Below are 27,764 nucleotides of genomic sequence, written 5' to 3'. Positions count from 1 at the left end.
AGAAGGAGGACGTACTTCGTTCAAACATAGGAAGAGGAAGAAGGCGTAGTGGATCGGACGGCTACAGTCCATATGGCTGCTGCCGACCGGCCCAAATTTAGGCGCGCCTAGTACTGCCCAAATCCAAACACACCGTGGATGTGCTTGCCCTAGCATGCTGATACGCATTGCCATCCTCACCCGTAGCATTTAATTGGAAAAATTCAGTTGTACTTGCACCATCGGAAGGCAAAGCCCATATAAATACGGGACCTCCTCTGTGCCAGACATCCACCAAGTAGTACAGCAAGTGTACCGTCGACGAGCCGTGAACCCACTACCATCGAGGCGCACGCAGCCGACCGAGCTCCAAGAATGGCAGCCACTCCGGCGTCACCACAGGTGCACATCGAGTCCGTGCAGACGGGCTTGCCGACCCGCCTCGTCGAGCCCGACAGGACGCGCGTCATAGCCGTGGCCGCGCCGCCGCTCCCGGCGACCGCGCTGCAGCGGCGCCTCCGCGCGGTTTTCTACTACCGCGGCGACGACGCGCCGCTGGAGGAAGGCATATGGGTAAAGGAGTCGCTGGGCGAGGTGCTGTGCTTCTTCCCGGAGATGGCGGGCAGGCTCCGGCGGCACGCCGACGGGTCGTGGGAGGTGAAGCTGAACGACGCCGGGGTGAGGTTCCAGCAGGCAACTGTGGAGGTGACCATGGAGGATTTCCTGGCGGACAAGGAGCGGCCGCGTAAGGAGGCAGCGCTGGCGCCGTGGGTGGACGTGAGCGCCGAGGATCCTGATATGTGCTCGCTCCTCTTCATGCAGGTATATGCACGCACCAGCTTCTGATTTTTTCTCAACAAATGGCTATTTTTCGAACTGTTAGATCAACGTCTAACCATTATTGTTCTCGTATACCGTATGATTTACAAAAATAGACACAAACATCTTGCTAAATTTGCACAGGTCATATGGATTGATAAAAAAACTTTTAGTACTGAGAATTACAAAAATATTTATGATGAAAGGTATTATCAAAAATAAAAGTTAGGCCACAGAAACAAGTTGGGTATAATCCAGGACCAGGGGTTTTACGGGTTGAATGCTAACATACACATGACAAACATAAAGAAAAGAGATACAAGTCACTCACAGTGACAGTCCGGTAACTCGTTTACCGGCGTATACGTAAGAGTGCCCGTGTTTCTTTAACCTAGACCAACCAAGAACTCACCAACACAGTCGAGAATCCTTCCCTCCTTGCCCAGTATAGCGACGTGACACTGGTATAGTCCGTGAGCTCCCCCTGCCAGACAGAAATGACACCCATTTTATTTTACCCACCTTTAATCTGAGGCTGCTCATAATGAGGAGTAACATATATTAATATCATGCATATGTTACTATTGTATGATACTACCTTCATAGTGCATAGTATCATAGCATTTATTGACATGCATGATACATAGTAGCATAACATTTAATATGGTACGGTATCTACCTATGTTACTATAATCCTTTTTTTTAATTACTTACCACATCACCATGTTTGCTAGTCCTAAAACTATGTTATTAGCTATGATACCCACCACTCTCCTCTAAAAAAGGCTCATGTTTGGCATTTATAGCGGTGTCTCACTGGCTGTTGGTGTGGCCGTGTGGGGCTAACCAGTCAAATCCATACATACCCATATATACATACTACGTATGTGTGTACTCCGGCTAACCTAATTAACTACCAAAAATGTTCATCTCTAGTGACCATCATCACCGTTCTGTTGTACCTCGATCCTCCTTGCTGGAAACGTTTTGTCAGTTTGATGCAGTTGCACGCTTGGTTCTTTTATGGCAAGGAAATAAATTAGTCTTGCACATAGTAGTTGACAAGTACTGACCGGCTTGCTGTTTGTTGCTCATGACGTCTGCTCCCTGATCTCCTTCTTTCCCTAGCTAAAACCAGCTTACTCACTCATGGGTCATGGCCGAATCTTAGACCAAGTAACGACGCATTTATATGGCCGATAAACGTCGCCGACCAAGTTAAATAAACCGCTACGGTGGGCGCCATGCATCATGTGAGTGTCCATTCAATGGCGAAACCTAATAACAGCCTGACGTGTTTAATGCAATGCAACCCATTCACTGCAGTGCACACTTGAGCGGACCTGTCCACGACCGACACAGTGGGCCTGTATTCCCCACTCTACAGTTGTACTCCCACAAGTCATAATAATAATACCCCCTAAAAATAACTACTAATACTACTTCGATTCAATTATTTAGCCAAAAAAAAAGTGCATGTATTCTGACTGATGGCCTGATGGGCCTCCTGTGTTGTGCGCTGCAGCTGAACCGGTTCGAGGGCGGGGGATACGCCATCGGCGTGAGCTGCACGGTGCTGCTGGCCGACCCGCTGTCGCTGGCGAGGTTCCTCCGGGCGTGGGCGCGCACGCACGCCGAGATGAAGGAGCAGAGCAAGGTCGCCCCCACGCCCATGATGCAGTACATGGCCTACTTCCAGCGCCCGGAGATCTGCTGCAAGCGCATCAGGTCCTTCCCCGTCGACTCCGTCGCCGCCGACGGCGTCCACGCCCAGACCGTGCTCTTCAGGGCCGCGTCAGGCGACCTCCGCGCGCTCGCGGCGGCCTGCATCGACCGGGCGAGCGAGGAGCTCGGGGCGAACAGGCCGTCGCGCTTCACGCTCGTCGTCGCCCCCGGAGACCCCGCCCGCGGGGCGACGGCCGTCGAGACGTCGGTCACGGCGGATGGCCTGAAGAAGGACGGCGCCGGCCACGCGCTGGAAGCTGCGGCGTGGGGCGAGCTGGGGCTGGAGGAGCTGGCTATCAGGGACGTCAAGCCCGTGCATGTGTCCTACAGAATCGTGGCGGGCGGAGACGAAGGGCTCGTCGTCGTCATGCCCGACGGCGATGGTTTCCTCGTCACGGCCACTGTTCCGAAGTAGACACGGCAAGGGAATTTTTTTTAAAAGAAATACTGCATGATATTTGTTCCGGGGACCCAAATAAGCCCAATGTTAGCCATCGATATCCACAAAATTACGTTATAACATCATATACAAATTGTACTTTACTTCGAAAGAGACATTTTCCTACCGTATACAACAATATCTACTCCCTCTGTTCACAAATGTAAGCTGTTCTAACTTTTTTCCTGAATCTGATGTATATAGACACATTTAAATGTGTTTGTTTACTCATTTCAATCCTTATGTGGTTACTATTAAAATATCTAAAACGTCTTACATTTATGGATTGAGGGAGTATTATTTCTAACTAGCCAGGTGGCCCTCGCATTATCTTAAACGTGTCAAAAGTGTATAAAAAATTGAATTACAATGAATGGTTCTAATCCCATTTGATTGAACTATATTTGATCAACTTTAATTTGCGGATGCATAATTTGGGCGTTCCATTTCCGAAAAGAGTACCATAATTTAATTATAGACGTATGTGTTTTATATACGTGGCATTAGATAAGTACATGCCAAATAAAAGATACACTTGAGGCAGTTCCTTTCTGATGTTAAATTGATTTATAAAGGAAAAATCCATATTCTCGGTTGTTCATAATGACAATGAGAGTAAAAAAAGAGATTTTGAAGATTTACCATTTTTGGATCTATTAACTAAGGGTGTGTGGGGGGGGGGGGCTTCTAGCTTGATTCTCTTTTTTGGTTGACCATGTGCTTTTACTATAAAATGAATATGGTATGTCATGGAAATATTTGAGCCATATAAATTTTGAGACATGGAACATAACGACTAAAACCACACATCACTATAAGGGAATTTGTGTTTGTGCTTGTATGATCATTTGTATTTTATATGGTATTGTGAATGGGCGATGAAATAAATTGCTTAATGAAGTCAATATATATATATATATATATATATATATATATATATATATATATATATATATATATATATATATATATATATATATATATATATATTTGCATCATAATAGGTAATGCTTTTATTTTTCATGTCTATACGAGCGTAATTTTTACAATCTCATGGTACCCTCGTTATCCTTTTAAGCCGGTCACACATATCTCATCTTACTAATAAAAGGAGGATGTATCATATAGACGGTTGGTGGTTTTGTATTTTGTTAAAACTTTTGACGATACTTTTTGTATGATATTAATATTTATTGCTTCTAAAAGGTATGCAATGGTCTATTTATGGTGGTCTCGTTAGGTACACTTGGGAAGATGGACAATTAGGTCAATGGTCGCCTTTCTTAATCCATTCGACCTAGTTTTGCAGGAGTAAGTGATATATAAATAAGAAGAGAGTCTACTAGCTGACAGGCTGATGTTTTACTATGATAGATTCTTAATATTAATTTTTGTTCGACTATAACTTTGCATTCAATAAAAAGATCCAAAAATTGCTATTGTCCGTTATATCAATGCAACAATTTGTACCTATTTTCTCTAAGAATAAGACTAGGTGGTTTCTGTATATTTCTTTTTGGGAACAACTGGATAGCCGCCTATATGTGCCTTGTGTGGTTTTTCTCTCTTTCATGAGAGTGATGTTTTGACTCATAGAGTGATGTTTTCGACTATTCGTCATCCTGGATAAGGAATTCTTATTCCTCATTCCACTTCTTCACGCATAATATTACAATGCGTAGTTAAGGGATCTTCCGTGAGAAACAAATGTGCCATGCATTTCTGGTAAGATTATAACATGATGGAGGAGAATCTAATGCATGTGAGATAAGAGTACAACATGACGATGAGGTAAGATTACGATGTGTCTCAGGTAAAATTACCACATCCAAAAGAAATCATGTCTTTTTCTGAGTTTACACTAGGGTGAAAAATTACTTATTCTTCATCCTGGATGACAAATAGACTTGGATTGACTATTCGTCACCCTCGGTGTGGAATAGTTATTCTTCACCCCCTTTATTTTAACATCAATTCAACGTAATTTTATGTTTTAATTTTTTTTCTTATTTACTATGTAAAAAGTGACCGTAAGAAAAAATATAGTCGCCATAAAAATATATTTTACGTTACGTAAAATTACAAACGTAATAGCACAGTTTAAAATATACATAAAATATAATTTTTCTTGTTTTATGACTTATATTTTTATTTTATTGTACCAAATTTTACGTAGTCATTCAATATAAATATAATTAATTGTTTCCAAATGTAATATATTTATAAAACAATTGTAAGATTACGTCGGGTGAAGAATAACTTATTCAACACCCTAAGTGATGAATAAAGTGCAGAATAAGTTATTCTTCATTCAAGGTAATCTCACAATCGTCTCATAAGTAAATTACATTTTGTATACAAATAGATGGATGCTCTACGTAAAATTAGGCATGCGAAAAAACAATATTATTGGTTATAAGACCATAAAAATTACATTTCATGTATATTTTACACTGTGTTTTTAAGTTTGTAATTTTAGGAAACATAAAATATATTGTTATGGTGATTTAATAGTTTCTTACATTCTCTTTTTATGTACGAAGAAAGACAAAATGACGGGATGTAATATGGTGCATTGATTTCACAATTGATGGGGTGAATAATAATAAAAATAATAATAATAATAATAATAATAATAATAATAGAAATACTAGGAGTTGAGAGAGAAATCTCCATGTGTTCCGAGAAAATACTCGCCACCAAGAGACTGTGTTCTTCTTCGCTGCGAGAGATTTGTCTCAGACCGAGGAGGTAGCATTACTTGTTCCTCGAGTAATGTTGCCGTTATTGTGGGAATGATCCTAACAATGAATACTAGGGGTACGAATGAGGGGCGGAGCCTATCTACGACGCAAGTGTCATTCGGATTTAGCGAGTTTGGGCCCCTCTTGGAGGAGGTAAAGACCCTACGTCGCGTGCCCGAAGGCTTGTGTTTTCTCTAGTGGTGTTTGATTACAACGAATGATGAACCCTTGTCATAGAGCTCGATGGTGGATTATATACAATCTGCCAGGACCCGCCGGGCATCATTACAAGGGCATTCAGTCAGAGTAATTGCATGTCTTCCATGTCCGTTCTGGTAACGCTAGTCTTGACTGCACTTCATGTATCGTTTTAAGTCCCTCAGACGTTGAAGATCTACGTCGCCCATGCTTTCCATGTCCGAGTGTTGGTGCATGACTGACTGACTCGAAGACGTCCGAGTGACCCCATGGGTCCGAGTGGATCCAGTGTATGCATCTGTAGTCCTCGCATTTGTAGTCCTGGCATTAATGGCCGTGTAGGTCCTTAGGTAGGCCCTGGATATCCGTTCCATGACCCTACCATTAATAGGTGGCCTTATCAGTCGTTGCTCTTAAATCCGGCTGTTAAGAATGTGTCAGTTGGCCATTGTCTGGATCGTGTGTCCAAAATGGGCATTTCCCTTCAGGGAAGGCTTAGGCTATAAATAGCCACCACACCGACTTTGTTCGGTGGCTGCTCCATTTCATTCCGAGATATTTGTGAGGTTCCCTCTCTCCTAAGTGATTTGAGTTTAAAATCTACCGAGAGAAAACACAGAGCTGAAAAATTAGACAGTGGTTTAGCATCACTCGAATCTAAGTCTAGTACGCTCCACCTATTACTCTTGACAGTTGCCAACTCTCTAGACGATTATGTGTCAAAGTATTCAGAAACCAAGAGTAATTGTGGTTCTCGAAGAATTGTGTAAAGATTCAGAGATCGCCTCAAGTATCTACCTCGAATAATCGACATTAGTTGATGAATCAATTGTCGAGGAGAATAAAGTGAAGAGAGTTTATCTTCGGTGTTAAGTCACAACCCCACCAATCAGACGTAGTCCTTTTGCAGAAGGGCGAACTGGTCTATCAAACACATTGTCGCCATCGAGCACCCACGGTGATTCTTACCGCATCTATCATTACCTTCAGTGTTCTACAAGGCATATCAATCATGTGATTTCCTTCGATGCTTGACCTATAATATCTTTTCACATTCTAGTTGTTGCTCGATTTAACTTATTTTTCTTTCGTTCTGCTGATGGATTCTGAAAGTTTAAGTTTTTCGAAAGATTTTTAGATCCCATTCACCCCCTCCCTCTGGTAGACATACTTTGTTCCTACGACTTTCCAGTTTCACTTCTATTTTATTTTGTACATGTGCGCCAACAAACCTTGTGAAAGGATCGATATGGTTGACAAGAGGGGGGGGGGTGAATAGGAAACTACCATTTTTTGCACTTCTTAAAAAATTAGGGTTAACAACAAAAGGTTCTCCAGATGAACAACTAGCTAGGTGAGCAACCTATATGATGCTAACAACCACGACAACAAGTGCAAGCAAGGAATACACCACAACACTAATATATACAAATTAAAGGTAAGAGATAACCGCAAGAGGAACCGGTGGAGACAAGGATGTGTTACCGAAGTTCTTTCCCTTTGATAGGAAGTACGTCTCCGTTGGAGCGATATGGAGGCACAATGCTCCCCAAGAAGCCACTAGGGCCACCGTATTCTCCTCACACCCTCACACAATGCGAGATGCCGTGATTCCACTATTGGTGCCCTTGAAGGCAGCGGCCGAACCTTTACAAACAAGGTTGGGGTAATCTCCACACAAAGCTTTAGGCTCCCAACAAGACCACGAAGCTTCAACATAATGGAATGTGGCTCCGAGGTGACCTCAACCGTCTAGGGTGCTCAAACACCCAAGAGTAACAAGATCTGCAAGGGATCAATGGGGGGAATCAGATATCTCTTGGTGGAAGTGTAGATCAGGGCCTTCTCAACCAATCCCTAGGAAATCAACAAGTTTGATTGACTAGGGAGAGAGATCGGGAAGAAATGAGCTTTGGAGCAACAATGGAGCTTGGGGAGGTGAGAGGTAAGCTTCACACGGAAGAAGACCCCTTTATATAGTGGGGGGGGGGGCAATCCAACAGTTACTCCCCCCACTCATAGCACTAGCAGAGCGGTACTACCACTGCTAAGATCAGTACTATCACTGCTAGGAGTGGTACTACCGCATAGTGGTTCAACAACCATGGTAGTAATAAATTACTACCGTGCCTACCACTGCTGAGGCAAAAGGATGCGCAAAAAGTACAATGGAGCGGTAGTAAAAAACTATTACCGCCCAGAGAGCGGTACTACCGCCCAGAGAGCGATAGTTAAAAACTACTACCGCCCTGAGGGCGCTACTACCGGTGGCCCCAGCGGTACTACGCTGGTCCTTTTGCTCATACAAGGAAAAACATGTTGGAGCTCCATTGAATCATGGGAAAGGTGGTGCAATGGAAATGTGTACGTGTTGATTCCACCCAAACCTTTCCGAAGCGGACCCCCTCTTAATAGTACAGATTTCCTACGACTCAAATCCACCAAAGAGAAACATAGAAAGCATCCATCTTTGAAATACTCGGAGGGGCACCGAATCGTCTTGTTCCTAGTCATGAATTATCTGAAATGCTTAATGCACACTATTAGTCTACACTGGCATTGTCATCAATCATCAAAACCACTTAGGGAGAAGTATGCCCTAACAATCTCCCCCTTTTTGGTGGATTGATGACAATATAGGATTTGCACTAAAGGATATAAAAATAACATATGCAAACCCAAAATCTACAAACTAGAGACATGCTCCCCCTGGATGTGTGCATACTTTAGAGAAAATACATGGTATATCCAGCACACAACCAAAGAAAGGCACCCCCTAGATTTTAGAGACGAGGCATTCCTTGCAACAAACTAAATAAACACTAAGCATGGAAGCAAGACATAACATGTGAGCATGAAGATAAGGGCACGTAATAATTAGACTCACAAGCTACTAATATACTGGATAATATTGAGATAATAAAGATAGAGGAGTGATAGCATATGTCTCACACCATATGATAAAGTATGACGTCTCCTGGTCTCACACAAAAAGCAAAAACAACCAAAGTAGCAATGAAAGTTTAACAAATAAAGCAACATAGAAAACGAGGAAAATCGCAAATCCTACACTCTCTCCCCCTTTGGCATCGAGACACCAAAAAGGCAAAGAGGGCACCTACAACACAGGTGGTAGCTCAAAATGAAGAGGACTCAGCCATCGAACTCCTCAACATACTCCTCATCAGTCTCGTTGTGTGTCTCCTCATCAGACTCCTTGTCAGACTCAACCCACTCAAGATTCTTCTTTTTCATCCAAGCAGCTTCACGAGTGATATCTTGCTCAGACCCACTGGAGATGAGCACGTTGAACTTCCTCATAATCAGTTTGTCACGCTAACGGCTCTCCTTCTGAGAAACATCAGTCATGTACTCCCCCTTCGCCTGCATGCAGGACAAGGTCTTCATCCGGTCCGTGAGCTTCTTGGCCCAAGATGGCTCGATAGAGGAAGGCACATGTGACTCTGGAATGCCCTCATCCTCAGCCGCAGCCTCATCCTCATCAGTATCCATAGTGGCATCAACAAGTGTAGTGGTGGTGTTGGCCCACTTGTTCTTCTGTCGTAGCTTAATAGCCTCATGATGGATCCAACCGGGAGCTTGTAAATTGATGTCTGCTATGCAACCTTCTCCTTGTAAACGTTGTTGGGACTCCAAGTGGAGAGGTTTGTAGGACAGTAGCAATTTTCCCTCAAGTGGGTGACCTAAGGTTTATCAATCCGCGGGAGGCGTCAGATGAAGATGGTCTCTCTCAAGCAAACCTGCAACCAAATAACAAAGAGTCTCTTGTGTCCCCAACACACCCAATACAATGGTAAGTTGTATAGGTGCACTAGTTCGGCGAAGAGATGGTGAAACAAGTGCAATATGGTTGGTAGATATAGGTTTTTGTAATCTGAAATTACAAAAACAGCAAGGTAACTAGTAACAAAAGTGAGCACGAACGGTATTGCAATGCGTGGAAACAAGGCCTAGGGTTCATACTTTCACTAGTGAAGTTCTCTCAACAATGATAACATAATTGGATCATATAACTAGCCCTCAACATGCAACAAAGAGTCACTCTAAAGTCACTAATAGCGGAGAACAAACAAAGAGATTATTGTCGGGTACGAAACCACCACACGGTTATTCTTTCTGATCGATCTATTCAAGAGTCCGTAGTAAAATAGCACGAAGCTATTCTTTCTGTTCAATCTGTCATAGGTTTCGTACTAGAATAACAAATTAAGATACATATCAACCAAGACCCTAATGTCACCTAGATACTCCATTGTCACCTCAAGTATCCGTGGGCATGATTAAACGATATGCATCACATAATCTCAGAATCATCTATTCAACCAACACATAGAACTTCAAAAACTGCCCCAAAGTTTCTACCGGAGAGTCAAAACGTGTGCCAACCCCTATGCATAGGTTCCCAATGTCACGAACCCGCAAGTTGATCACCAAAACCTACATCGAGTACTGACATGAATCAAACGTGTGCCAACCCATATGCATAGGTTCCCAATGTCACGAACCCGCGAGTTGATCACCGCAGGTAGACACGTGCAAGACATACATCAAGTGTTCTCAAAGACTCAAACCGATAAGATAACTTCAAAGGGAAACTCAATTCATTACAAGAAGGGAGAGGGGGAAGAACATCATAAGATCCAACTATAGTAGCAAAGCCCACGGTACATCGAGATCAAGACATCTCAAGAACACGAGAGAGAGAGATCAAACACATAGCTACTGGTACATACCCTCAGCCCCGAGGGAGAACTACTCCCTCCTTGTCATGGAGATCGCCGGGATGATGAAGATGGCCACCGGAGATGGATTCCCCCTCCGACAGGGCACCGAAACGGGCTCCAGATTGGTTTTTGGTGGCTACAGAGGCTTGCGGCGGCGGAACTCCCGATCTAGGTTTCTTTCTGGAGGTTTCTCGATTTATAGGACCAGATGGCGGTGGAGTTGCGTCAAGTGGGCCCCTCAGGGGCCCACAAGCTTGGTTGGCGCGGCCTGGGGGGGGCGTCGATAGGGCTTGTGGCTTCCTCGGGACCCCTCTCCGGTATCTTTTTCTTCCGGTATTTTTGATATTTTCCATAAAAAATCATCGCAAAAGAATTATTCCATTTGGACTTTGCCTGAAAAAGGGTCAAAAAACACGGAAAAAACAGGAACTGACACTTGGCACTGAATTAATAGGTTAGTCCCAAAAAAGATATAAAAGGCATATAAAACATCCAAAGTTGACAAGATAACAACGTGAAACCATCAAAAAATTATAGATACGTTTGAGACGTATCAAGCATCCCCAAGCTTAACTCGTGCTCGTCCTCGAGTAGGGAAGTGATAAAGAATGAATTTTTGATGCTTTCATTCTACCTGGCATAGATGTCCTTTGTAACTCCTCTCATGTGACGTGAATGTTCAGATCCATTAGATTCAAAAAAATAGTTTGCTATTGACGTGGAGACAATAATAATTCAAGCAAACTAGCAAGGTAATCATGAACTTTCAAAATATCAAGGCCAAAAGAAAGTTATCCCTACAAAATCATAAAGTCTGGGTATGCTCTATCATCCTTGCAAAACGAATTTGAATCATGCACAACCCCGGTATTGGCCAAGTAATTGTTTTCACACCTTTACTTTCTCAAACTTTTTCAACTCTCACGCAATACATGAGCGTGAGCCATGGTTATAGCACTATAGGTGGAATGGAGTGGTGGAGGTTGTGAGACAAAAAAGGAGAAGATGGTCACATTGACTAGGCATATCAATGAGCTATTGAGATGCTTATCAATAGATATCAATGTGAATGAGTAGGGATTGTCATGCAAGAGATGCACTAGAGCTATGAGTATGTGAAAGCTCTTAAGGAAAACTAGTGGGTGTGCATCCAACTTGCTTGCTCACGAAGACCTAGGGCAATTTTGAGGAAGCCCGTCATAGGAATATACAAGCCAAGTTATATAATGAAAATTTCCCACTAGTTATATGGTGGTGACAAAACGAGATACTCTCAATCATGAAGATCATGGTGCTTAATATGAACCACAAGTGTGGAAAGGAGATAGTAGCATTGTCCCTTCTCTCTTTTTCTCTCATTTTTTGGTGGGCTCTTTGGCCTCTTTTTTTGTGGGCATCTTTGGCCTCTTTTTGTAAATGGGCTTCTTTGGCCTCTTTTATCTCCTCACATGGGACAATGCTCCATCAATGATGATCATCACACTTACAACTCAAAACTTAGAGCAATGATGACTCTATATGGAATGCCTTCGGTAGTGTACTGTGACAATGATCTAGCATGGCATAGACATCAATGGAAACATCATGCTAGCTATCTTATGATCATGCAATGGCAATGTAGAAGCTGTGGCACATGTCATGGTGGTAGTTGCATGGCAATATATCTCGGAATGGCTTTGAAAAAGCCATAGTAGGTAGGTATGGTGGCTGTTTTGAGGGAGGCTAATGGTGGTTTTATGTACCGGCGAAAGTTGCACGGCACTAAAGAAGATAGTGATGGTGCAAGGTGAAAGTGCATCTAAACCATGGACTCAACATTAGTCATGAAGAACTCATATACTTGTTGCAAAAGTTTTAGTAGAAATCGAAACAAAGCATTCAACGCATACTCCTAGGGAAAGGGTTGGTAGGTATAAACCATCGCGCGATCCCGACCGCTACACAAAGGATGACAATCAATAAACTAATCATGCTCAAACTTCATCACATAGCGGTTCACCATACGTGCATGCTACGGGAATCATTAACTTCAACACAAGTATCTCTAGATTCACAACACCATACTAACATAACTTAAATATTACCACAACCACATCTCAAAACTGATTGAGAGGAATTAAGCTTCTCTTTCTACTCAATGCACATGAAGATGGAAGTTTTCGTAACCCTTTGGGTAACTACCACTTTTTGGACTACTTTCATAGCATAAGCCAACTACCAAGCCACGCACCGCTGTGCTCTAAAAGATATAAGTGAAGCACATAGAGAAAAATCAACTAGCTCTAAAGATATAAGTGAAACACATGTGAGCTGAATTGCCTAACTCAAAGGATATAAGTGCAGCTCGACAAAATCACGGTGAGTGCATGTCTCTCTCTCTAGGTGTGCAGCAAGGAAGATTGTGACACAACAAAAATAAAAGAATCCTACGATAGAAGACGCTCCAAGCAAAACACATATCATGTGGTGAATAAAAATATAGCTCCAAGTAACATTACCGATGGATTGAAGACGAAAGAGGGGATCCCTTCCCGGGGCATCCCCAAGCTTAGGCTTTTTCGCATCCTTGAATCAACTTGGGGTGCCGTGGGCATCCCCAAGCTTGAGCTCTTGCCACTCTTTATCTCTTTGTCCATAAGAACTTCACCCAGAACTTGAAAACTTCACAACACAAAACTTAAACAGAAACTCGTGATATCATTAGTATAAGAAAGCAAATCACCACTTCCTTAGGTACTGTAGCAAACTTAAATTCTACTTATGTTGGTGTTGGGTTGCTGTATTTTCACTTTTCCATGGCTAGTACCCTCCGATACTAACCATAGTTTCATCAAAACAAGCAACCAAAACAACAAAAACAGAATCTGTTAATAGCAGACCAGTGTGTAGCAATCTGTATACTTCGTATACTTATGGTACTTCAAAAAATCTGAACAATTACGATAGTCTGAAGAAATTGCATAGAAATCAGGAACAAAAATAATAAACTCAAAATCTCTTACAGAATAAAAATGAAAATTCTTTTCGTGAGCAGAAAGTTTCTGTCTTTTTCCAGCATGATCAAGCAATCATCACCAAGACTAATCATAACGGTTTTGCTTGGCGCAAACACAAAAAGAAACACAAAAGACACAATCATAACAGAATTATGATGGCGTGGAGAAAACAAAACAGGAAGCAAAAAGCAAAGAAAAATTTATTCATTGGGTTGCCTCCCAACAAGCGCTATCGTTTAATGCCCTTAGCTAGGCATTGATTTCAATGATGCTCACATAAAAGGTAAGGATTGAAACACAACGAGAGCATCATGGAGCAAATGGCTAGCACATTTAAGTCTAACCAACTTCCTATGCATAGGGATTTTGTGATCAAACATTTATTGGAGCAAGAATCAACTAGCATAGGAAGGCAAAACAAGCATAGCTTCAAAAATTTCAACATATGGAGAGGAAGCTTGATACTATTGCAATAAGTAGAAGCATATGATCCTCTCTCATAGTAATTTTCAGTAGCATCATGAATGAATTCAACAATATAACCAGCACCTAAGGATTTCTTTTCATGATCTACAAGCATAGGAATTTTACTACTCTCCACATAAGGAAATCTATTCTCAAGAATAGTAGTGGGAGTATTGTAAAAGACTTGATCACTACAAATTGTGTCCACAATGAAAAAGTAAGGTTTAGCAAAGGGGTTCTCGAGAGTATGACAAGTTTATCATCCCTCTTCTTTAAAGCATAAGTATCCTCACAATAATCATCATAGATAGGGGGCATGCATTCATCAAAATGATTTTGATCATTCAAAGTGGAAGAACTAAAAAGATCATCTTCATCAAATATAGCATACCCAAGCTTGGGGCTTTGCATATCATTAGCATCATGGGTATTCAAAGAATTCGTGCTAATAACATTGCAATCATGCTCATCATTCTCATATTCCATGCCAAGCATTCTATGTAATTCTTCTTTCAGCACTTGAGCACAATTTTCCTTCCCATCATGCTCAGGAAATACATTGAAAAGATGGAGCATATGAGGCATCCTCAATTCCATTTTTTTGTAGTTTTCTAGCGAAAGAACAAGAAGCGAAAAGATTCATTGCAAGATCTAAAGATATACCTTAAAGCGCTAACCTCCCTGGCAACGGCGCCAGAAAAGAGCTTGATGTCTACTACGCAACCTTCTCCTTGTAGACGTTGTTGGGCCTCCAAGTGCAGAGGTTTGTAGGACAGTAGCAATTTTCCCTCAAGTGGGTGACCTAAGGTTTATCAATCCGCGGGAGGCGTAGGATGAAGATGGTCTCTCTTAAGCACCCCTGCAACCAAATAACAAAGAGTCTCTTGTGTCTCCAACACACCCAATACAATGGTAAGTTGTATAGGTGCACTAGTTCAGCGAAGAGATGGTGAAACAAGTGCAATATGGATGGTAGATATAGGTTTTTGTAATCTGAAATTACAAAAACAGCAAGGTAACTATTAACAAAAGTAAGCACGAATAGTATTGCAATGCGTGGAAACAAGGCCTAGGGTTCATAATTTCACTAGTGAAGTTCTCTCAACAATTGTAACATAATTGGATCATATAACTAGCCATCAACATGCAACAAAGAGTCACTCCAAAGTCACTAATAGCGGAGAACAAACGAAGAGATTATTGTCGTGTACGAAACCGCCACAAAGTTATTCTTTCTGATCGATCTATTCAAGAGTCCGTAGTAAAATAGCACGAAGCTATTCTTTCCGTTCAATCTTTCATAGAGTTCGTACTAGAATAACACCTTAAGATACATATCAACCAATACCCTATTGTCAGCTAGATACTCCATTGTCACCTCAAGTATCCATGGGCATGATTATACGATATGCATCACATAATCTCAGAATCATCTATTCAGCCAACACATAGAAATTCAAAGAGTGCCCCCAAAGTTTCTACCGGAGAGTCAAAACGTGTGCCAACCCCTATGCATAGGTTCCCAATGTCACAAACCCGCAAGTTGATCACCAAAACATACATCGAGTACTCACATGAATCAGACGTGTGCCAACCCATATGCATAGGTTCCCAATGTCACGAACCCGCGAGTTGATCACCGCATATAGACACGTGCAAGACATACATCAAGTGTTCTCAAAGACTCAAACAGATAAGACAACTTCAAAGGGGAAATTGAATTCATTACAAGAAGGGAGAGGGGGAAGAACATCATAAGATCCAACTATAGTAGCAAAGCCCACGGTACATCGAGATCAAGACATCGCAAGAACAAGAGAGAGAGAGATCAAACACATAGCTACTGGTACATACCCTCAGCCCCGAGGGAGAACTACTCCCTCCTCATCATGGAGATCGCCGGGATGATGAAGATGGCCACCGGAGATGGATTTCCCCACCGGCAGGGTGCTGGAACGGGCTCCAGATTGGTTTTTGGTGGCTACAAAGGCTTGCGGTGGCGGAACTCCCGATCTAGGTTTCTGGAGGTTTCTGGATTTATAGGACCGAATGGCGGTGGAGTTGCGTCAAGTGGGCCCTTGAGGGTCCCACAATCTTGGTTGGTGCGGCCTGGGGGGGGCACGCCGACAGGGCTTGTGGCTTCCTCGGGACCCCTCTCGAGTATCTTTTTCTTCCGGTATTTTTGATATCTTCCATAAAAAATCATCTCGAAAGAATTATTCCGTTTGGACTCCGCCTGAAAAAGGGTCAAAAACACGGAAAGAACAAGAAGTGGCACTTGGCATTGAATTAATAGGTTAGTCCCAAAAAAGATATAAAAGGCATATAAAACATCCAAAGTTGACAAGATAACAGCGTGAAACCATCAAAAATTATAGATACATTTGAGACATATCATAACTCTACATGTGGCAAGGCCGCCGCCCACTTCTTCTGGATCAGGTAAAATAGATAAGGGCCATAGATGGGAACCTTACGGTTAAAAAATGCTGACTAAAGCTCACTCCACATGACGTGTAACACATCAAGCGGTCCAGAGGTACGAGTCCGCCCTTTCTGACACATCAAAAGCATATCCACCAGGTATGAATGCACCCGGTCCTTGTTGCCAACGACCGGAAAAAGAGTGTTGCGAAAGATACGGTGCATGACATCAAGGAATGGGTTCAACACGTGAGAGACCTCACCAGATGGGGACACCTTCTCAATAAAGAAGTGCAGCAACTTCTCCTTAGGTGTAGCAGATGGCTTAGCCTGTGGGCGCAAACCAACTTCGTGCTCAAACCCCTCATCACGAACGTTCAGAAAATCCATAAATTCCTTCCAAGTAGCCGACAACCTATCCCCATTGGTCATTGATGACGAGATGATGGATATACTTCTCGCCCCTAGTTGGTTACCCCAAGTGGAAGGTGGAGATGTAGTCAGGAGCAAATTTCCCTTACACGGACACTGTAAGGTTTATCGAACCAGAAGGACTCCTAGGCTCAACAAGTAGGTGTCTTCCACCCCGGCGCTAGCAGAAGACGTGGACCTGCACACACAACAAATAACTTAGCCCCCAACGAGTACAAAGAGGTTGTCAATCTCTCTGGCCTTGTAGTTTTCAAAGGATCAAAACACAAGCGGGAAGGTAATAGTCATTGCAATGGAAAAGTAAATGAAAGCGGTAAATGATGGAGGTGTAAACAATGGTGGTGATATGGACCGGAGTCACATGATGTTCACTAGTGATGTCTCTCTCCGAAAACACGATAAACAACTATGCTAGGGTAAACAAATCACAGTTGGGCAATTGACAGAATTATGATCGCACCACAATGCTAATTATGCTCCTTGATAGTTAGATGTTCAATAGTAATGGGCAGTACGCCAAGACAAGAAGACCGTTTATTCATCAGCATCTACTTACTAATCATCTACCTTGAGATATCTATCCAGAACATCTCTTCGGTATTAAGTTGCGAGCCCCACCCAAAGTGTAAACTCAAAGCAACAAACAACTGCATTAACGAACTATGCATAAGGTAAACAATACTTGCAACCGTGGTCACAAGCACCGTTGTTTTCTCCCTGGTGGCAACAAGCACATCCCCTAGTCTCATGTTTCTGTCCATCAAGCTAGACATCGAAGGGCCCGAACCCACAATCATGCATAACACTCCCTCTTGGAGTTACGATCTACTACTTGGAAAAAGCAATAAAAAGCAACGGAAAACATGCATGAATCACTAAGAAACATAATATAAAAGGATAATCAAATATATAACTGATGACAATTTGAACATAATCTCATAATCTATCGGATGCCAACAAACCGAGCATAACAATAGCAAGAGAATTACATAGATGCCTTGATCATGTAGGGCAGCTCACAAGGACTAACCATTGAAGCACAAGATTGGAGAGAAGACATCACATAGCTACTGGTCATGGACTCATGGTCCAAGGAGGACTATTCACGGCACGTCCGGGTAGCGTCCATGGCGGTGGAGAAGCTCCCGGAGGTCAATCCTCCCTCCGGCAGGGTGCCGGGAAGAGGTCTCCTGACGCTCCCGATCTCGAAAGCGCTGTGGCGGCGGAACGATGGAGAAACTTGCGATTCCAGAAAATCTAGGAGGGTTTCCTCTCGGGACTCTAAATATAGGCCAAATGAGGGTACTGGAGGAGGTGGGACCCACCCAGGCGACCTCCTGGCGCGGCCTAGGGCCTGGTTGCGCCACCAGGCCGCCTGGGAGGCCCCTGGCCCTCCTTCGGTTATCCGGAAGCTTCTGTTTTGCTGATTTTTTATATATATATTATGGACTTTTTTGGGCTTCGGAAAATTGGGTAAAAGGCCCTGCAAAATAGACATCAGCAGACAGAAACTGGCACTAGGTGCACTGAGTTAGTAGGTTAGTCCAAATATATGTGAAATGATATAAAAGTGTAGGAAAACACATGACAATGTCACCCAAAAGATCATGGAACAAGCAGAAATTATAGATACATTTGGGACGTATCAACATCCCCAAGCTTAATTTCTTCTCGTCCTCGAGTAGATAAATGATAACACAATAATTTCTGTGGTGACATGCTAACACACATATAAGAACTTCAAAGTAAAGCAAGTGAGATATGCAATTCAAGTCAAGACAATAACAAGCAAGAGTCTATATCTAGTATTGAATTTAGCAAATTAAGAACATAAAGGTGCAAGAGCTCTCGCTGTCCGTGACTTGAATGTCTCCAAATGGTGTTTGTGTGCAAGAAGTGGGAGATGGGTTGAGATCATAAAATATTTTTTTAATTGAGAACTCAATCTACTAAGCCTCACACTTAGTCTCCTTCGGTATCTTATTTTGACTCATCCCTAGACCACTTGTCAGGCACAAGTCAAAATGATCGTCTCCCTTTCGATTTTGAGCACTGATGCAATTGATGAGCGTAAGCAAGATATGTTGGCACTTAGGATGGCAAATAGAATAATGATGGGGAAGGAAGACAAAAAGGTGTGAAAGGCTCACATCAATGAGGACAACCATAGGCGAGAGAAAGCCAAATGATAGATATGATGTGAGGAGTAGGGATTGACATGTAACGGATGCACATACGAGCTAAGGTAAGCTCTCCAATGGAACTAGTGGGGGTGCATCCAACTTGTTTGCTCATGAAGACCTAGAGATCATTTGAGTAGGCTCATCATTCGAATATGCAAACCATGTTCTATAGTGTAAGGGTCCCCACATAGTTACGCATGAATGATAATCTCTATGTAGTTCGAATATAGCAATGGAGTACAAGTGTGGATATTTCAAAAGGAATAATAGTGTTGCCCCCTTCTCTCTCTTTTTTTAATTTTGTGTGGCATCTTTGGCTCTTTCTTTTTATCTCTCATTTGTCCTCTTTGGGATCTTTTGTTTTGTCCACTTTGGGATCTTTTCCTCACTTAAGGGAAACACTCTATGTTTTACATGAATAGAAAGAAAAATCATTACACTTTATAAGAAGTACTCAACATAAAAGACAAGTGAAAACTATCATGATGTATGCAAATGTATGCCTCTGCCAGTGTAGCAGGATATGCAATGATAGTAGCGCATCATGTAGCAGTAATAAGGGTAAGGCCCAACTAGCATGCAGCTCTATGATCATGCAAAAGCATGTATGACATGAAGATCAAGTCATGATATGATGGATGTTGCATGGCAATGTATCTCGGAAAGGCTATGGAAGTGCCTTAATAGGTAGGTATGGTGGCTATTTTGAGGAAAGATATAATGAGGCTTATGTATGACAGAGCGTATCATGTCATGGGTTTGGATGCACCGGCGGAGTTTGCATCAACTCTCAATGTGAGAAAGGGCAATGCACGGTACCGAAGAGGCTAGCAAAATATGGTTGGTGGAAGCGCCAACAATCAAATACTCACATTAGTCCGAAGAACTCATACACTTATTATCGGTAACTCTCTATCTAGTTAGGAGGTTCACAAAGAGACAAGACCCCGAGGAGGAGTGTTTGGGGGTTTGGTTATCCTTGCGCATCCTCGACTCATGGTAACGTGAGGGTACTCTATATATTCCAATCCCTCGAGAGGTTAGCGATCAATTTAGTAGCTAGAGTTCTCAACTAATTTTTATTTTTTGAAAAACACACGGATTTCCCAAAATACGACACCTATCACTAATAGGCTCAAGCTCTTGGCACCAATAGTCCAAACATTACTTAAATCAATACCTCAAAACTATTGCAGGTTACTACTATACTTAGATAGCAATCTCAATTACCTACTCATGCAAGACACACAACTCAGTGCAACAAAACAAATCTCTAAACAATATAAGCATGATAACTCAAGAGAGTTCCAAAATCAACCTAAATAATAGCTCGTAAAAATATAAGCATGAAAACTAAGAGCTAAGCATGACAATAGCTACAAAAAGATGAAGAACACACAAAAAGATAAGCATGAAAAGCTATGTTGTGTTCTAGAGTGGAATGGAGCGTGTGTCTCTCCCAAACAAATTAGGCTTGGTTCCGAATTGTTATGAACAACAAGAAGAACTAAAACAAACTAAAAAGTAAAGAGCGGGACGCTCCAAGCATAGCACATATCATATGAAGTGATAAACATATAGCATGGAGATGGACGAACTAATGATTGTTGATAGAGAAGGGGATGAACGGGGGCATCCCCAAGCTTAGACGCTTGAGTCTCCTTTGAATATTTCTTGGGGTGCATGCGGACATCCCTAACTTTGAGCGCTTGACACTCCTATATCTTCTTTCATCATCTCTCCCATCGCATACTTGAAAACTCCCTTCATACAAAACTCATCATAAGCTGATTAGAGTGGTTAGTTCCCTTAATAAAATAATTCAATATCTGCTGGAAATAAATATTTTCATGAAAAGCTACTGCTTCTCATGATTCCCAAAGAGTTTTTGAAAACAAAAAGCAAGCTTAGGATTCGCAAAACAATGGAAACACAAAACATGGCAGAATTTGTGAAAAACAGAACAACGGGTAGTAAATAATTTATTCGGGGCACTTATGCAACTTAAATAAAAAAAACTCAGAACAGATGCCAGAAAGACAATTATATGGATCATGCTGTCAAAAACATTCAGATCAAAAATATGATCTGGTGAAGTTTAGGAATTTTTACCGTCGAGAGACAAAATCTGTTTCTGGACAGCATGTCACAACTTTTGAACTTTCTTGCAATTGGAGGCTATAACTTGGCACAAAGCTTAAAAATAAAGATACAATGATGTTGCTACAGTAGTAACACACATCAAGACCACTAAAACAGAAACTAAAAACAAATTTGGTTGCCTCCCAACAAGCGCTTTCTTTTATGCCTTTGAGCTAGGCACAATGCAAGAAGATCAAGTTGTATCAAGTGAACCATCATCAAGATCATCAAAGAGCTCTTCAGTAATACAACTAGTCTTAAGAGGACTCTCAAAGAGAGGCTTAGTGGGAACACTTCTAGGAGAAAAAGCAAAGGTATTAAGACCAATTGGAATTTCATTTCTAATTTTATTTAAGAGAGGTATCTCTTCCAAGGTCTTCACAGGTTCAACACCCTTAGCAATAGGTATACTTGTTTTGGGTAGAGGAACCTTGGGTACGTTAATGAACCTAGGTCCCTTCCTTGTGGGGGTTTCTACCTTTTCAGTCTTGATGAAGGATAGAATAGATCCTAAAGTTTCAAAAATATCCTCGATCTTATCAATCCTATAAGGATCCACATCATGGGATTTAAGGGTCTCCAAAATTTTATAAACTTTGTTTATGGAGCTATCAAGTCTATTTAAGTTCCCTTGAATCCTACAATCTACTTCATTAATGTTACTCATGCTTGGCATCTCTAGCTCTATTTTCTCAAGTTTACTCATAACATGAGATAAAGTGATATCATCCTTTATGTCAACAATATGTGGGATTCCGACAAGATTTTCCATAACGTTAAGAGCCTCCCCACCGGGTGTTCCAAGAAATTCCCTCCTATTGCTGTGAATAGAACAAACCTATGCCAAGAAGTAATACCAACATAAAAATTTCTAAGCAAAATAGTGGTGGATTGCTTCTTGGTGGCTCTATCTTGAGAATTTTTAATTCTATACCAAGCATCTTTCAAACTTTCTTCAACCCTTTGTTTGAAGGTGAGAATCTCTCCTTCGGGTGCAACACTAGAGGCAAAGGATTTAGGCATACTTTCTAAACAAAACAAAGTAACTATTTTTTTTTGGTTTTTGATATAAGACACTAAAGCAAAAACTAAAAAGACTAAAAAGCAAAGGTAAAAGATAGTGTGCAACTCCCCTATCTTGAAGACTGCAGTCCCCGGCAACGGCACCACAAATCCGCTTGATGACAAGTTGATGGATATACTTCTCGCCCCTCGTTGGTTACCCCAAGTGGAAGGTGGAGATGTAGTCAGCAGCAAATTTCCCTTACATGGAGACTGTAAGATTTATTGAACCAGAAGGACTCCTAGGATCAACAAGTAGGTGTCTTCCACCCTGGCGCTAGCAGAAGACATGGACATGCACACACAACAAATAACTTTGCTCCCAAGGAGTACACATAGGTTGTCAATCTCTCCGGCCTTATAGTTTGCAAAGGATCAAAACACAAGCGGGAAGGTAATAGTGATTGCAACGGACAAGTAAATGAAAGCGGTAAATGATGGAGGTGTAAACAATGATGGTGATAGGGATCGGAGTCACATGATGTTCACTAGTGATGTCTCTGTCCCAAAAGTCGATAAACAACTATGCTAGGGTAAACAAATCGCAGTTGGTGAATTGACAGAATTATGATCGCACTACAATGCTAATTATGCTCCTTGATAGTTAGAGGTCTAATAGTAATGGGCAGTACGTCAAGACAAGTAGACTGTTTGTTCATCAACATCTACTTACTAATCATCCACCCTGAGATATCTATCGAGAACATCTCTCCGGTATTAAGCTGCGAGCCCCACCCAAAGTGTAAACTCAAAGCAACGGACAACTGCATTAACGAACTATGCGTAAGGTAAACAATCCTTGCAACCGTGGTCACAAGCACCATTGTTTTCTCCCTGGTGTAAAAAGCACATCCCCTAGTCTCATGTTTCTGCCACTCAAGCTAGACATCGAGGGGCGCGAACCCACAATCATGCATAACGCTCCCTCTTGGAGTTACGATCTACTACTTGGACAAAGCAATAAAAAGCAACAGAGAACATGCATGAATCACTAAGGAACATAATATAAAAGGATAATCAAATATATAACTCATAAAAATTTGAACATGATCTCATAATCCACCGGATCCCAACAAACCGAGCATAGCAATAGCAAGAGAATTACATAGATACCTTGATCATGTAGGGCAGATCACAAGGACTAACCATTGAACCACAAGATTGGAGAGAAGACATCACATAGCTACTGGTCATGGACTCATGGTCCAAGGAGGACTACTCACGACACGTCCAGGAAGCGTCCATGGCGGCGGAGAAGCTCCCGGAGGTCAATCCTCCCTCCGACAGGGTGCCGGGAAGAGGTCTCCTGACGCTCCCGATCTCGGAAGCGCTAGGGCGGCGGAACGATGGAGTAATTTGCGATTCCACAAAGTCTACAAGAGTTTCCTCTCGGGACTCGAAATATAGGCCAAAGGAAGGCACGAGAGGAGATGGGACCCACCCAGGTGACCTCCTGGCGCGGCCTAGGGCCTGGACGCGCCAGCAAGCCGCTTGGGAGGACCATGCCCCCCCTCTGGCCCTCCTTCACTGATCCAGAAGCTTCTGTTTCGTTGATTTTTTATATATTTTTTCTGGATTTTTTCGGGCTTCGGAAAATTGGGTAAAAGGCCCTGCAAATAGGCATCAACAGACAGAAACTGGCACTGGGTACACTGAGTTAGTAGGTTAGTCCAAATATGTGTAAAATGATATAAAAGTGTAGCAAAACACATAACAATATCACTCGAAAGATCATGGAACAAGCAGAAATTATAGATACGTTTGGGACGTATCAGTCATCCAAGCCATCGTGCGTGCTGCATCAGAGTGGAAGCGCACTGTAACAAAGAACTGAGCCACTATCTCAGGATCAAAGTCAAGGTGAAACATGATGAGCTCCGCAACCTCAAGCTGTTCCACCATGGTCAGAGCTTCACCAAAGTACGTCGGGTCCTTCTTCAGATGGTCCATGTCAATCCACCGAACCGATACATATATTTTTTTTCTTGGTCTTGATCACATCTTCATAAATGAGAGCATGCTGCTTAGACCAGAATAGTTCACATCCGGGGAGCTGAACCCTCTTGTTGTCATAGGGGTTGATCTTCCGGCGAAGCTGAAACTCAGCTAGTGGCATAGCATTGTTGGGGAACGTTGCATGGGAAACAAAAAATTTCTTACATGCACGAAGACCTATCGTGGTGATGTTCATCTACAAGAGGGAGATTTGATCCACATACCCTTGTAGATCGCTCAGAGGGAAGCATTAAGAAACACGGTTGATGTAGTGGTACGCCTTCACGATCCGTCCCTCGAACCGTCCCACGATCCGTCCCACGAACCGTCTCGCGATCCGTCCCGATCTAGCGCCGAACGGACGGCACCTCCACGTTCAGCACACGTACAGCTCGATGACGATCTCGGCCTTATTGATCCAGCAAGCAAGACAGAGAAGTAGATGAGTTCTCCGGCAGCGTGACGACGCGCCGGTGTTGGTGATGATCTATTCTTGAAGGGCTCCACCCGAGCTCCGCAGAAATCTAATCTAGAGGAAGAACTACAAGGTGTAGGTTTGAGTTGCACGTGGAAAAGTTGTGTCTCAAAACAGACCTGAACCTCTAGTATATATAGGAGGAGCCTAGGGGTGGGGCAAAGCCCTAGGGCGCCGGCCAAGGAGGCCTCCTTGGGTCGGCCGACTTGGGGAAGGGAGGAGTCCTTCTCCAATCCCACTTGGATTAGGACTCCTTCCTTATTTTCCCACCTCTTTTGGATTTTCCAATTTTTCCTCATGGGCTTTCCTTGGATGACTTTGTCAGCCCATTATACCTTATTGTACATCCAATAAACTTACGTGGACCCCTTGGCGCGTGGTGGTCCCACCCAGTGGCCCCCCAGAACCCATTCGGGACTCTCGGCACACTGCCGGCAATGCCCGAAAACTTTCCGGAATCCAAACACCAACTTCCTATATATCAATCTTCGTTTCTCGCACCATTCTGGAAACCCTCGTGACGTCTGTGATCTCATCGGGGACTTGGAACAACCTTCGGTCACAACACATATAACTCAACTAAACTAAAACGTCACCGAACCTTAAGTGTGCAGACCCTGCTGGTTCGAGAACTATGTAGACATGACCTGAGACACTCCTCGGTCAATATCCAATAGCGGGACCTGGATGCCCATATTGGATCCTACATATTCTATGAAGATCTTATCGGTTGAACCTGAGTGCCAAGGATTCATATAATCCTGTATGTCATTCCCTTTGTCCTTCGGTATGTTACTTGCCTCAGATTCGATCGTCGGCATTCGCATACCTATTTCAATATCTTTACGGGCAAGTCTCTTTACTTGTTCCATAATACAAGATCCCGTGACTTACACTTAGTCACATTGATTGCAAGGCTTGTTTGTGATATTGTATTACTGAGTGGGCCCCGAGATACCTCTCCGTCACACGGAGTGACAAATCCCAGTCTTGATCCATACTAACTCAACGGACACCTTCGGAGATACCTGTAGAGCACCTTTATAGTCACCCAGTTACGTTGCGACATTTGATACACACTGTTGGGGAACGTCGCATGGGAAACAAAAAATTTCCTACGCGCACGAAGACCTATGATGGTGATGTCCATCTACGAGAGGGGATGAGCGATCTACGTACCCTTGTAGATCGTACAGCAGAAGCGTTACAGAACGCGGTTGATGTAGTGGAACGTCCTCACGTCCCTCGATCCGCCCCGCGAACAATCCCGCGATCAGTCCCACGATCTAGTACCGAACGGACGGCACCTCCGCGTTCAGCACACGTACAGCTCGACGATGATCTCGGCCTTCTTGATCCAGCAAGAGAGACGGAGAGGTAGAAGAGTTCTCCGGCAGCATGACGGCGCTCCGGAGGTTGGCGATGATCTTGTCTCAGCAGGGCTCCGCCCGAGCTCCGCAGAAACGCGATCTAGAGGAAAAACCGTGGAGGTATGTGGTCGGGCAGCCGTGAGAAAGTCGTCTCAAATCAGCCCTAATTGCTCCATATATATAGGAGGAGGGAGGGGGGCCTTGCCTTGGGGTCCAAGGACCCCCCAAGGAGTCGGCCGAGCCAAGGGGGGGAGGACTCCCTCCCAAACCGAGTTGGACTTGGTTTGGTGGGAGGAGTCCCCCTCCCTTCCCACCTCCTTCCTTTTTTTTTCTTTCCTCTTGATTTTTCTTCTCTTGGCGCATTGGGCACTTGTGGGCTGTCCCACCAGCCCACTAAGGGCTGGTGTGGCTCCCCCAACGCCTATGGGCTTCCCCGGGGTGGGTTGCCCCCCCGGTGAACTCCCGGAACCCATTCGTTATTCCCGGTACATTCCCGGTAACTCCGAAAACCTTCCGGTAATCAAATGAGGTCATCCTATATATCAATCTTCGTTTCCGGACCATTCCGGAAACCCTCGTGACGTCCGTGATCTCATCCGGGACTCCGAACAACATTCGGTAACCAACCATATAACTCAAATACGCATAAAACAACGTCGAACCTTAAGTGTGCAGACCCTGCGGGTTCGAGAACTATGTAGACATGACCCGAGAGACTCCTCGGTCAATATCCAATAGCGGGACCTGGATGCCCATATTGGATCCTACATATTCTACGAAGATCTTATCGTTTGAACCTCCGTGCCAAGGATTCGTATAATCCCGTATGTCATTCCCTTTGTCCTTCGGTATGTTACTTGCCCGAGATTCGATCGTCAGTATCCGCATACCTATTTCAATCTCGTTTACCGGCAAGTCTCTTTACTCGTTCCGTAATACAAGATCCCGCAACTTACACTAAGTTACATTGCTTGCAAGGCTTGTGTGTGATGTTGTATTACCGAGTGGGCCCCGAGATACCTCTCCGTCACACGGAGTGACAAATCCCAGTCTTGATCCATACTAACTCAACTAACACCTTCGGAGATACCTGTAGAGCATCTTTATAGTCACCCAGTTACGTTGCGACGTTTGATACACACAAAGCATTCCTCCGGTGTCAGTGAGTTATATGATCTCATGGTCATAGGAATAAATACTTGACACGCAGAAAACAGTAGCAACAAAATGACACGATCAACATGCTACGTCTATTAGTTTGGGTCTAGTCCATCACGTGATTCTCCCAATGACGTGATCCAGTTATCAAGCAGCAACACCTTGTTCATAATCAGAAGACACTGACTATCATTGATCAACTGGCTAGCCAACTAGAGGCATGCTAGGGACGGTGTTTTGTCTATGTATCCACACATGTAAATGAGTCTTCATTCAATACAATTATAGCATTGATAATAAACTATTATCTTGATACAGGAATCATAATAATAACTATACATTTATTATTGCCTCTAGGGCATAATTCCAACAGTCTCCCACTTGCACTAGAGTCAATAATCTAGCCCTCACAT

General features: G+C 43.0%; 1 protein-coding gene across 1 annotated transcript; it reads left to right on the top strand.

Moving 5' to 3' along the window:
• The first annotated feature begins 132 nt into the window (after positions 1-132).
• Positions 133-3,124, top strand: LOC123405092 (putrescine hydroxycinnamoyltransferase 3-like). The gene is made up of 2 exons (XM_045098930.1): positions 133-801; positions 2,324-3,124. Exons 1-2 carry the CDS (start codon positions 355-357, stop codon positions 2,936-2,938), a joined length of 1,062 nt encoding a protein of 353 aa, XP_044954865.1. The 5' UTR covers positions 133-354; the 3' UTR covers positions 2,939-3,124.
• The last annotated feature ends 24,640 nt before the right edge of the window (positions 3,125-27,764 follow it).

The sequence above is a fragment of the Hordeum vulgare genome, chromosome 6H (genome assembly GCF_904849725.1).
Source record: "Hordeum vulgare subsp. vulgare chromosome 6H, MorexV3_pseudomolecules_assembly, whole genome shotgun sequence".
Lineage (NCBI taxonomy): Eukaryota > Viridiplantae > Streptophyta > Magnoliopsida > Poales > Poaceae > Hordeum > Hordeum vulgare.
The sequence above is the reverse complement of the archived record's forward strand: the minus strand, read 5'-3'. Positions and strand labels throughout refer to the sequence as shown.